This window comes from Thunnus albacares, chromosome 3 (genome assembly GCF_914725855.1).
Source record: "Thunnus albacares chromosome 3, fThuAlb1.1, whole genome shotgun sequence".
Taxonomy (NCBI): domain Eukaryota; kingdom Metazoa; phylum Chordata; class Actinopteri; order Scombriformes; family Scombridae; genus Thunnus; species Thunnus albacares.
Window position 1 is genome coordinate 7,620,426 of NC_058108.1, and position 13,420 is coordinate 7,633,845.

Here is a 13,420-nt window from a genome sequence, read left to right on the forward strand (position 1 = left end):
ACAGACATAGCTAACACAACAATAATTTCACTGTGGTTTTATTATTTTTACTGTATTGATGTGAAAGAGAAATCTCTTAATTCATGACTGCACTTTACAGCATTATATTCATATACATATATATTTTAAAAAATCCAGTTTTGAACTATTTCCACATGTTACAAAATTAAACCCAGATCAAGTGATTATCAATAACAACAATAACATACTTGCACTTAAAGAGGCCATCTGAACAACACTCCTTCCATGGTAATTTCAGGCCATACTAATCATTGATAATACACACAAGCACCTGCTTTGATTAATCAAATCAATGTGGAAAATACGTGGCAAGCAGCGCTGAATTTTGGCACCTGATTATTAGGCATGTGTTGGGCTTCTCAAGGGGAGGTTGGTGGAACATCTTTTTAAACACAGTACTATATTGCTGCTGCTTCGAAAGCATGGTGTAAAAACATAGCATGATGCAGACACAATTCAGTTACAACCCAACTTAACACACCAGCCTGAATCTAGGCTACTTTGGCAAACTAAAAAGCACCGCCACAAATTATTTGTCACTTTGGGTTCAAGATACAAACATTAGTGAGATGTGGAGAATTTTAGTCCAGATTTTTTTTTTCTGCAATCTCTCAATCTGCTGTGCTGCAGCCTGGCACGTGAAGCGCTTGTGTTCGTGCATTTCAGTGTTTGAGTCTGTGTCGGCAGACGGAGAGGTAGTGCGTATGGTTGAGGAGGCCTCCCCAGTGTGGTGTACTAATGGCCTAGTCACTAGGAATCACAATGTCATGAAATAAAACAACAAATCACAGCCAAACAGTTAATCATCATAATGTACAGACAAAACGAAAAAAAAAAAAATCTCGTACCTCTTAAAGATTTAGAAAGAAATAATATGCGGCAGCTCTGACGGCCACAAAGTTGCTACATATGTCTGGAACATTATCTAAATCTGCCCCCGAACACTTGGTGTCTTTAACTGTACAAAACAAAGAAAGGAAAAAACAAATACACAAGTGTCTTTAATGCTTGTGTGTGACCTAACAGCATCATTGTGAGTAGAGGTTTGATGCATGGACAGAGGAGGGATGAAGGGGGATGAGGAGGAAGATGAAAATGAAGAAATAAGTGAGCTTATATTACAGCATGTTAAAGATATGGACAATGACAATATAGATACTGCAATTATTATTATCAACATTAAGGTTTTTTTTTTTTAGGGTTTAGGTTTTCTCTGGACCTCACGGTGGTCCTGTAGAGTAGAAAGGTGGGGTTGTGTATTTGTCACCTGTTGCGATGAATAAAGTGAACAGTCCACAAGGGTAGTGAGTGTGTCAGGTCAATAAAAGGGTGTTAAGAGGGTTTGCTGACATATTGTGTTCCCAGACTTCTGACATCTATCTCATCAAGCTCACTGACAAATTCAAGCTCAAAAGTCAAAGAACTAGATCGACCATCTGATCACCAGTAATGGACAACGAGCAACAATCATGATGTTTTTTACTAATTACTCAACTTTGGTTGAAGACACACTTGAACACATGGCATGATCAGAAACCTGGATAAGGTCCTATCTAGGTTTCTTAAACAAGGACATCTTCGTGAGCAACATATAACCAGGATACTAGTGTGTACGTAAACACACTCATTTACAAAAGTATGAGGAGACAGTGAGTTATAGCAGCATTTTCAGACTCAAAGAAAACCAAACGGCTGCCTCAGGAGTCTCGTTATTTTTCAATTAGAGTATCTCCAGATGTGTTAGAGCTTGATGAGACGAGGGGTCTGGCTACATAATATGTACCAGGGTGGAGGAAGGACTGAGGGGCTGCGGTCTCATCTGTTACCATGTATTAGTGCTGCACCTGTAAGGCAGTGAGCAGTGCTGGCCCCCCGAGTCTGGGCCTATGACATTCAGTACAGCGAGTAGATCATTGTATCTGGGACTTTTTCATGAAGCCTCTTCAAACAACAAACGCATTGCAGGACCTCAGTTTAACACCTTTCACACACAAACCTGGGTATGACATGGGACCCTGAAGATAGGTAACAGTCTTTTGGTTATGGGTAAATACAAGGTCGCTGTCAGGTTTGTGTATTATGAGGGTAGGGTTGCAATGAATGATCATTTTCAGTTAATTTATCAATTATTTTTTGGTTTACCAATTAATCATTTAGTCTATGAAATGTCAGAAAATAGTAAAAACATTCAGTGTCCCAGAGCTCAAGGAAATATCTTTAAATTTGCTTGTTTTGTCTGACATACAGTCCAAAACCCAACGATACTCCGTTTACAATGAAATAAAACTGAGAAAAGTAGCAAATACTTGTATTTGCGAAGCTGGAATCAATGAAAGTTTTGCATTTTTGCTTGATGATTATTATCTGAACTGTTGCTGATTATTTTTCCGTCAATTTGTCAACCGTTTCAGCACTAGATGAATCTGATAATTGCAACAACTTCTGTTCTACAATCCTGTCCTGCCACCTTCAGGATCAAGAAGAGACATTTCTGCCAATAACTATGGAGAAAAACTTTTGTGTAGTCCTTAATGTCTACTCATACAGGTACAGGTACTTCTAATGGAAGTCAGTCTGGAGTAAAACAGCATTTCAGTTATGAGGAGAGATTAATCCAAACAGTCGAAACACATTCTGAACGGAGCACAAAGGCAAGAAGTGAGCGAGTGTCTGGAGTGTGGCCTGATCACAGCCCTAACAAAAGCAACTTCATCCGAGTTGAATATTACATTCTGATTGTTGGTGGCGTTGCGCCATGTGTCCCTTTCAGGTGTAGTCGCACAGCTTTCTGCAGAAAACACCCCACCGATATTAAAGGAATAGTTCACCCAAGAATGAAGAGCAAGTCATCTACTACTCAACCCCCATAATCAACTTAACTTTAAAGTTTTTTTAGACAAACAGTGTGATATTTCTCTTAGACTTCTGAGTAAGTGAAGTTAAAACCATCTTTTTACAAATCTATAAAGTAACACTCTACACCTGCACGTCTTTTTGAATGCATTTAATGACTTTTTTGGCCACATGGGGGCAGCAAAACAAGTTTTAAAAACTAACATTTTATAACCTGAAAAATGTGTCTAGGCTGACATGTTAGTAAACGGTAGTAATCATTCGGTAGACATGGAGCAATAATAGAATCTATGTCATGTTTGTGTCCACTTGACAAGTCAAAATCCAATATTTACTCTCCTTTTCAGCTGTTTTGGTCTCCACTCATCCCTGAGGGAAAAATCTGGCTCTTTAACTACTTCATCAGCTAATCGCTTGGTCTGTCTGCTGTCTGGTGACGGGAAAGTCATGTTTTTTTGCTGAAAACAGCTGCCTGCTGCTGCTGGAAGCCACACTGATGAGAGCGATGAGACTGAAACAAAACAGTAAAGCTGTGGGCTGAAGAACTAAAACAATTAGCTGAACACCCTTCACAACTGAGAGGAACTGCAGTGTTGGGTGATAATTCTCTTTGGATTTGTTACTATAAGAAACATCTTTCATATTTTTCTTGTATTGTTGTGACACTGATCTAGTTGAACACACTCTTCACTTAGATATGAAGTTATTATCTTGTTATTTAAAAATAATTTGGGATAAACCTGACTTAGATATTTTGTGGTTGTACAAAACAGAGAAGTCTCGACTCATGTTCAAGTGAGCAGATGACCAAACTTATTTTGGGATGAACTGTTCCTTTATTAGCTTTATCTACATTAAAGAAAACAGCGTAACAGATATCATAACTCACAGCAAAAGCTGTTCTGGCGAAAATGACACCAATCTCAAAGAGTGTCCAGTGCAGTATAGTGAATATCAGTATGGTGTGAAATAAGTATGGCAATATATGTGTATGTGTGTGTATGTATGATAGAGTACAACTGGCGATAGCAAGATGCAAACAAGGAGTGAGGTATAAATACAGCCATGTACTGTTAGAGGCTTCAGCTGACTAACGAGGGCCCATCATGAAATTCCACTTGTTCAAAATTTTGCCGCGCTGGGTAAAAAGTGAATGAAATACGACTTTTCATTTCACTGAGCTACAAATTTGGATTATACCCCTACAAAAGTATCTACACAGAAAAAACAGAAGTTAAATGTTAATATAACATTTTTGATGTCAGCTCGTAATTTCAAATAACCACATATTTGGTTAAAATAACTACTTTTTACTAGCAGGGGTTAGTTTTCTACATATGTACACACTACCAGCAGGGACATGTATATTTACAAGTGGGTAGCAGCATTTTAGAAACCCTGGCTGATCAAAATCACAACTTTGAAAACCTTTGAAATCGAAATATCAGTCATGTCACTGCTGTGGTAGAGTTTTTGCATGGTTTTTTTGTCTGCAGTTGAAGAAGCCCTGGAAATTTACCTCAGTTATGACTCATAACATTTGTTTGCCAAATATAATTTAAGGATTGGAGTCCAGCTGAGCGCTATTCATTGTTGCAGAAGCCATTTAGAAAGAGAGAGAGAGGCGGCAGGAGAGAATGAAGGACAAGATGTAAAACTCGGGGAAAAGGTGAGAATGGAGAGATTACGGAAAAAAAAGAGGTATAGAGAAGAAAGGGGAGACTGCAATGTGTCTGCTTGACTCCCTGCAATGTGTGTGTGTGTGTGTGTGTGACTTATTTTTCTTCTGTGCGCACCACTGACATGAAACAGTGACTGTGCGTTTACCAAAATTAAATTAAACCACAACCATGAATGTGTGTGTGTGTGTGTGTGTGTGTGTGTGTTTTGTGATGAAATGAGAGTGTCTTTGAGTGTGTGACGTTAAGGTGCAGTGGCGCACACGGACCAGCTGGAGGGGCTCTAGAGGGCAGTGAGGCGGCCGGTGAGCGCCGCCTGGAGCTCAGAGGGGAGGAAGACTCCCAGCTCTGTGATGATGCCTCCTGTGATGAGCTGGTGAGGGGTCACATCGAACGCTGGGTTCCACACCTCGATACCTGCAGTTGACAGAAGAAAACCAGTGAGACGCTTGATTGTTTGAAGACTGGCAATTTTCTTTTTCGCTTAAGGTCAACTTAGTCCCGTGATGCCCAACCTTTTTGACTTGAGTCCCCTTAAAACAAAGTCTACTTGTAAGCACTTGCCATAGTTTTAATACAGTATGTATGAACCTTGAATGACTTTCTCTTAATTTTTAAAGGCTCAGTAATTTTCTATAAAGAAAGCAGGACGCTGTGTGTGTGGGACATGTCACTGAGTACAACAGTGTGGCTTGTTTATGTGTTTTTAAGTAGTTTTTGGACAGTAATGGAGGTCTTTGGCACAGAGGAATGAAGTATATCAGTTCAGGAAAAGAAAAAAAAAAATCTGGCTAGCTACCTCTCTCGGCGCTCTCAACCGCATTGCAGCATCTTCCTCAGTGGAAAAAGCTAGTAAGTGGACCTTGAGATACCATTTGTCAAACTACCGTTTCTGCGGTCAAGACTGAACTTTCATGATCAAGCTACAACAGGCTTTGACTGCACAAGCAGTATTTCTTAATATATAATCGGTCCCATTGTTGAGTTTGGCTTTTTAAATGGGATTTGTTAACAGTAAGAAAAATATAGAATAATAGCAGCCTTATCTTTACAATACTGTTAACATGACTGATGAGGCGAGAGTGCGAGAGGAAAGTTAAAGAGAGACATAATGTAACAGCACACCTCCTCCTCTCCAGGGGCTGCTGTGCTCATTAAATGAATGTATATTTTAATTACTGTGATGTCACCGAGTGCCTCTCTGCTCTGGTAACGTAATTAGAGATCAAACGACTCAATGCAGTTCACACAAACTCAACTAAAAACACGCGGAAACTTTTTCAGTGTTCACCGACTCAGATGTGCCGGTCTGTGAGGGCTCGTGACTGTCCCGCTGTGAAACCTGCAGAGAGCTTGAAGGCTTGTGCGCACGTTTTGTAAACCTGCAGAGTAGTTTCATGGGGGACTTTCCCACAATCCGTCACATTTTAAGATTAGAGACAACGGCAGGAGATGTGATGATGGTCGAGAGGTTTAAGTCGCTGATCATGAACTGCGACATCCCTGGTTTGAAATCTGTCATTCCCCATTAGGGCTGCGGACTAACGAAGATTATTGATTAGTCTGACAATTATTTTGTCAAATTTTTAGGTCTATAAAATGTCAGTGCATAGTGAAAAATGAAAAATGCTACGATTTCCCAGAATCAAAGTCTTCAGATGTCTTGTTTTGTCCGACCGACACTCCAAAATCAAAAGATATTCAGTTTCATATCATCACAAACAAAATCATTAAAATCATCACATTTGAGAGGATGAAACAGCTATTCTTTGGCTTTTGCTTATAAAATGGCTAAAAGAATGAATTGATTATGAAAATAGTTTCCGATTATTCTTCTTTTGATCGACTAACCATTGCAGCTCTATTCCATGTCTCTCTCTCTCTATCCTGATTTCTTGTTGTCACTCTACTCTCACAGTCTAATAAAAGCATAAAGGTGCTCCAAAAAAGCCTAAAAAAGAAAAATGATGGCAGGGGAAGTGAACAACAAATCAACACTGAAAGAGCTCTAAAGAACAAGTCTACGTGCACTTTGTGAAATTGAAGCCTCACACTTTACTTTGATTTCACAAATTGCTGCCCCGTTCCTCCACAAAGTGTTTGGAGCCTTTGCTCCTTCTTTCACTCTGGCGCTTATACTGCATGTGACGTCAGTTAAAGTCGATGAAGGGTCAGTGCTTAGGGCTTAGGGCGGGAACTGGAACTGGGCCACGCTCATCCATCTCTCAAAGCCTGACATCTTCCCCTTCGCTGACTGTCCTCGACTGAAGTCACAGATTTTTATACTTTCATTTTATACTAAAACACTCAAAAAACAAACAAACAACAGTGTCTCGCACGTCTCACCTGGGGCGGCAATGGAGACTCCGTTTATACTGGTGAGTTCCTCGGGGGGGCGCACTTCGATGATGATGTCCCTGCCGCTCTCCAGGCTCAGGTCGCACGACGTGCTGGGCGCAGCCACATAGAAGGGAATCCCGTGGTGCTTGGCGGCGATGGCCAGCTGGTATGTGCCCACCTTGTTGGCTGTGTCACCGTTGGCAACCACCCTGTCTGCACCCACCACCACGGCTTCAAGGGAGGATGTGATGGAGAGGAGATGTTAAGAACCGGAGAGGAACGTTTGAATAAAATGAGGGGAGAGAAGAGGAGACAAACGCACCTGTGATGTCCATTTCTCTCATGGTGAGGGCCGCCATGCTGTCTGTGATGAGCGTAGCGGGGATTCCCTCTGCTACCGCCTCGTACGCCGTAAGTCTGGATCCCTGGTTGTACGGCCTCGTCTCTGTGCAGTACACCCGCTTCAGCCTGCCCAGCCCGTGGAGGCTTCGCACCACACCTACACACACACACACACACACACACAAGGACTCATTATTACAGTTACAGTGCTATAAATAATTTAACAATCACCCTCTTTTCTCACTCACACCCACAGCTCCCAGTCATACCCAGCGCGGTCCCGTATCCAGCTGTGGCGAGCGAGCCGGTGTTGCAGTGTGTGAGGATGGTCACGGAGTCCCTCGGGACGCCAGACAAGATGTGCTGGGCGCCGTAGTTTCCGATCTTCCTGTTGTCATTGACGTCACGCTCCAGCATGTCTTCGATCCAGGCAATTACACTGTAGAAGGGGGGGGCAACAAGAGGTGGGAATTGAGAAGAGGCTCCGTCTGCCACTGTGGACCTAATGTGTCCATCAAGTCTGCAGTTACAATATGCCGGCATGTTTCTGTTTGTCCTGACTCCCCTTCCTCTGATACTCCGTTACAGACTCTCTCTCTCTCCATTTGTCACTTCTATAATCTGTTTCTAAATGTTAGGTTTTTTGCTCATCTCTCCTTCTGCTCTTCTACTGTTGTCCTCCTCTTTCTTACACTTACATCACTTCTATCAATCTGTTATTCCTGCTCCATTCCTACCTTGTAGTCACTCAGCGTTTTATCTGCTTCATAAAATACCCAATAGTTTTGGAGACTGGCTCACAGTTTAACGTGCACACTGAGTTTCAAGAACCAACTAGAAATACCGCCTCATGGTTGTACGCCTCCACCAACCAGTCAAGTTGCAGTTTACGTCAATGTCTGTCCGGACTCATTTGTGAAGACTTGAAAGGAATTAATTCTAAAAGTTGGATGCTTCACACACATCTTCAACTCAATAGCACAGAAGATCTTTACAATTACCACAGTTTCAAGGTGGGAACCCAAGATTAGTGTCACCAGTTCAGTATCCAACTAAATGTGAAATATGATCACAATCTCCCCTTCTGTTCCTGAGTTATGGTGTTGAATAAGGGCCAGAAAAGTGTTTATGCAGAACAGTATGAAGTCACAGTGAAGTTGACCTTTGACCCTTTGGATATAAAATGTCATCACTTCATCATTTTATCCTGTTAGATATTTGTGTGAAACTTTGTCATAACTAGTGTATGAATTATTGAGTTATGGCCAAAAACGTGTTTTGAGGTCACAGTGACCTTGACCTTTGACCATGAAAATCTAATCAGTTCATTCATTGAGTCCAAGTGGACGTTTCTGCCAAATTTGAAGAACTTCCTTCCAGGCATTCCTGAGATATCACATTCATGAGAATGGAACGTACATACAGACGGACAAACTGAAAACTTTATGCCTCCGACTGTCGCCAGCACGGAGGCATAAAAATCAACCGTGTGTCCCTGATAGGCCGATTCAGAGGTGGGTAATTATCTCAAATACAAAACAGCCGTTAAACTGCTACTGTGTAAGTCAGGTCAAAGCAAAACTATTAACTATTCCATATTAAGTATATTTGAAATATATGTTATTGGAATTTTCATCTTCTTTGTCAGTACAGTCACTTATAAATAGATGGACAGAAAAGGGGGAGACTGACCTGTCAAGGGCACTGACCTTGTGAGAATATGGGCTGAGGTGGAAATGGCACACTCATTCACTATTCCCTAGATCGAGCACTACATGTAACCTTAGTGCTCTTTAGGGGGAACAAATGACGGATGTTTCAGACACTCCATTGGGTGAGAAGGAACAGTGTACTATTGTACTATTGCTAATAGTTTTTGGATATTTATCAGCCTGGGTGGTTTGGATGGTTAACCACACAATTATGGGTATGGTTTCCATTTTTTAAACATTCTGACCTGATACAATACAATCGAAACGTTGTCATTATTCAACTTTTGTGGCTTGGAGTAAGTGTGCAGGCGTTCATGCTCTTACATGATGTGTGTATAATTACTCTCCTTTAATTCAGTCATATAAACAAATCTTAAAATCTGATAAATGATAATATAATATGTAACATTAACACAATGTGAACATGAATCACATTGTGGTGAGCTTATGGTTCTTAATTGAAGAGTGACAGCTAAAGACTGATTTGCAATAGCAAACGCATACAACTTTTTTTTTTAAAAAATTCAAATTAAAAAAAAAAAAAAAAAAGCAACACAGCAGCTCTAGTCCCACCCCAAAAAACGAATATGTTCTCCATAGCAAGAAACACACTAACTCTAAACAAACAAACAGAAGTCATGGCACAAAGCTGACGAAATTTAAACACTATGATGTTCATTTGAAATTGTTGAGCAATTGATGTTTAAAGGACAATATTCGTTTAAGTTAGATTAGTCAGGTAGTTAACGAAGACCAAAAGGAAGTGCGTCATCATTACTCTGCAACCCGAGCAGATCCAGCAGCTCCGCCAGGCGTCCCCATTCGCTGGGGGGGGGCACTAACCTGTGGCAACATTACACCAGTCATCCACAATCACAATGTCTGTGTCTAATTTGGCAGCAGGCAGCAGAGTGAATGACCGGGAGCGGATTATACTGACGCTGTTTTTATCACCATTTGTGAAGGCCATTCAAACAGGGAAGCACAGATTCAGCCTTTTCCTTTCCGAATGATTCAATAACTCAGATACCTCAAATTGTGACATCTGATGTTGTCAATTCCTGCTCTGACACCAGTTTTCCCAAATTTAAACTCTGTTAACATTTCTGTGTGGAACTTATGTGAATCATTTTCATTTTCATGTAAGGTAACATGAGACCAGGGATTTCTGCAGCATTAGGAGTAAGGTGCCATCGTGAGTGAATGACTGTAACAAACCAGACTGACTTTTACAATGATATTGACAAAGAAACTTGATTTCACACCGTTTGTCTGTGTGTGCGGCTCTAAACTACAGTCCTGTTGAAGCGAATGAATCCTGCAAAAATAACACCACTCTGGGTGTTTCTTTTTCACACTGCCAATTAATCTGCAGTGACATGCACTGTATAGTATAACGGGCTTCCCATTTTTCACCTTATCTGTGATCTGATAACTTTCACAATTTTTTTTCAGGGAGACACCTGCAGCTGGTGTTGAATAAGGAAGGGCTACAGCAAGCGGCCAAACTTGGTATCAAAAGTGCGTTTCAATTTACAGTTCAGGACTTTACCGATACGACTCATTACACATACAAACAATCAATATGCTCATCGTTTGCAGATGGAGTATCCATCGGCCTTAAGGGTGCTGGAAAACCAACAGAGTTTCTGTTTACATTAAACATGTTATTCCAAAACCTACTGTGTGTATCCTGAAGGTCTAACAGATGTTTCTCAAATGCAAATGCATTTACGTCCTGAATATTTGCATGTCTGTTTCTTCTTTAAAGTTTTGAGAATGCATTGTTTACTCACTAACTGTCTTCTTCTCTGCATCTCTTGGTGGTATCATGCACGTGCAGCTGGGACCCACTTGTAAAAGTGTTGCTCCACACTGCTACTAGTGATCAAACACTCCACTGGGTGCCTTTAACTAAATTATTGGTGCAGTGCACACTAACAAGCAAATCAGAAGTGGAGGAAAATGTATCAGCATCTTGGAAAAAATGGAAAAGATTTGTGCTCTGGACAGAATCCGGATTAACCCACTGGGGGGGGGGGGGCAAAAGAAGAAATGACAGTAGGACCCTAAAGACATGTGTTTGTGGTAACTTAGTCAAACAGAAATATATTTAGAAATATGCACCGTGTTAATTTTGGCACAGCTAGGACAGACATTTCCATGTACAGTGTCTCCAATGAACCAATTCACCACAAACCATAACTACGGGGCCTTTGGGGGCCCCGCACAGTTGCCTGGTTGGTAAACCAGCCTCAGCTCTGAGGCCGTCACATCCCTCTAACCAGCGTACCTTTCTCTGAGCTGCTCCGAGTTCTTCTCCATGCTCTCGTTCTCAGCAAACTCCATCAGCTCGCGAGCGGCACGGCCCATGTTGACGGCGGTGGGCCTGGCTGAGGTCAGCTGACACAAAGACTCCCTGATGAAGGTCACAGGGTCATCACCGCCGGCTCCGGCTCGCAGCTCCACAGCCAGACTGAGGCAGCCGACGATAGCGATGGCCGGGGCTCCCCGCACCTGGAGGGGAAGGGAGGATAGGGGATAGTTATCATCACACTGTGGTCGTCCTCCTCTCTGGTTTCTATACCAGCTTCTAGCAGCTCGCTCTCCCCTTGGCGACTTAAGGATAATCAATCACTCTCTCTCCATTACTTAGTTTTAAGCAGGCTGGTGATCACTGAGCCAAAAGTTGTCATGACAGCTTTGACTGAAATGATATCATCTCTGTGTTGGAGTCATTTCTCTCTCTACCATTAGGCTCCATTATCATGACATCATCCTCTCTGCTTATGGCACATTCCTTCACTCTGGCGCGCGCGCACGCACACACGCACACACACACACACACACACACACACACACAGAGGACCAAACGTGTAGCAGCTGTGAGTGTGTAACTGGGAAGACAAAAGAGTGAGTCTCTGTGCAGCCCTAATAAGTGAACATCTGGAAACGTGAACTTAAAAAACTGCCTGAACACCTTTTTAAATCAGTCGGGGCTTCAGGTAGGAAGAGATAAATCAAGAGGAGGTGTCACTGCTGAGTGCAGCACAAGACCAAAACGCGAACAAAAACCCTGGCAAAGGTCATTAATAATTCATCAATAATCTCTCCCAAAGAAAGAGGAGGAGGGGGGGCAGATTTCATGGGTGGGTGACTGCGTGCAGATACCTAGTTAGTCGCGCTTGCACATGATAATGTGAAAACTATAAATTAAGGGTGTTTTTTGGGGGGAGGAGGGGTGGGTGCTGCAGGTGCATCCAAAACAAAAATACAGGCCGATAACGGGAGCACGGCGGCGGGCATATGGCAACACATGCGTGCAGCGGTGGGAGCACAAAAGAGCCGACACAAACACACATACACAACGGGAATAAACGCACATGCGGCGGGGCATGCAGGACGGCGTGGAAGTGGGTGAAAGCCCGGAGTGAGGAGGGGAGGGGGGGGATGATGGAGGAACAGAGAGTCCTGCTCTTTACCTTCATGGACTTGATGGCCTCGTAAGCGTCCTGCACCGAGCGGATCTCGTCGTAAACGGTCTGGTGAGGCAGCAGCAGCTGGTTGAGGATCTGCAGAGACCCGGTCCGGTAGCGGATCGCTTCCAGCGTCATGACCGAAAAGCGGAGGTGGGATGGAGGGGGAAAAAATAACACGGATGGGCCGGTTGCGGGCGGGGTGCGCGCACACGCACTCTCTCACTCACTCACTCACTCTCTCTCTCTCTCTCCCTCTCTCTCTCTCTCTCTCTCTCTCTCACACACACACTTTCACACACTCATACACACACACACTCTCTCTCTCTCTTCCTATCTGTCTCTTTCTGAGCAGAAACGCGTTGAAGTGACCGCGGCCTGGCTGTCGTCAGTCCCGAGAACCGTCGCAAAGACAGAGAAAAAAAAAAAGCAGGAAAAGTGTAGCAGGAGGAGGAGAGAGGGAGAAGGAGGTGCGGGTGGGACGGACGGAGTAAAAAAGACAGGAGAAGGTCTGCCGTGTTGTACGGGAGGATAAAAGGGGGAGAGAGAGGAGTGAGAGGAGGGCTGGAAACCTTCATACACTGACAGGCAGGAACCACGTGTCCTCCGAGCAGGAAGCCCTCGCCTCTCTGACCACGCCCACCAAATGTCGCCGGATGTCAAGACTCCCTCCACTGTTTCTGCCTTTCTCTGCACCATCCCCCCCTCTCATCTTTCCCCCCTTTGTCAGGGGAAATTTCACATTCAAATACGTTATTAGCATAACACCAAAGCCCCAAGCTTCCCCCCAACAACTGCAAGCATTGTCTGCAAAAAAATATCTATTTTTGTCTTAGATTTCAATGTTTTACTCCCTGTCTTTATTGTCTTTAAATTACTTTACATTGTCTTTAATCTCATTGTTGGGGGGCCCACTTAGATACCTCACTACTGCATGTTTAAATAGTTTTAATTATTTCAAAACCAACCAATATTTTCCATTATATACATTTTTTCT

General features: G+C 42.7%; 1 protein-coding gene across 1 annotated transcript; it reads right to left on the reverse strand.

Moving 5' to 3' along the window:
• Positions 1–22: 22 nt before the first annotated feature.
• On the reverse strand, positions 23–13,036 carry mri1 (methylthioribose-1-phosphate isomerase 1). Its single transcript, XM_044346089.1, has 6 exons — positions 12,430–13,036; positions 11,241–11,464; positions 7,505–7,674; positions 7,216–7,392; positions 6,900–7,124; positions 23–4,970 (listed from the first exon to the last, which is right to left on the reverse strand). Exons 1-6 carry the CDS (start codon positions 12,559–12,561, stop codon positions 4,837–4,839), a joined length of 1,062 nt encoding a protein of 353 aa, XP_044202024.1. The 5' UTR covers positions 12,562–13,036; the 3' UTR covers positions 23–4,836.
• Between the last annotated feature and the right edge of the window lie 384 nt (positions 13,037–13,420).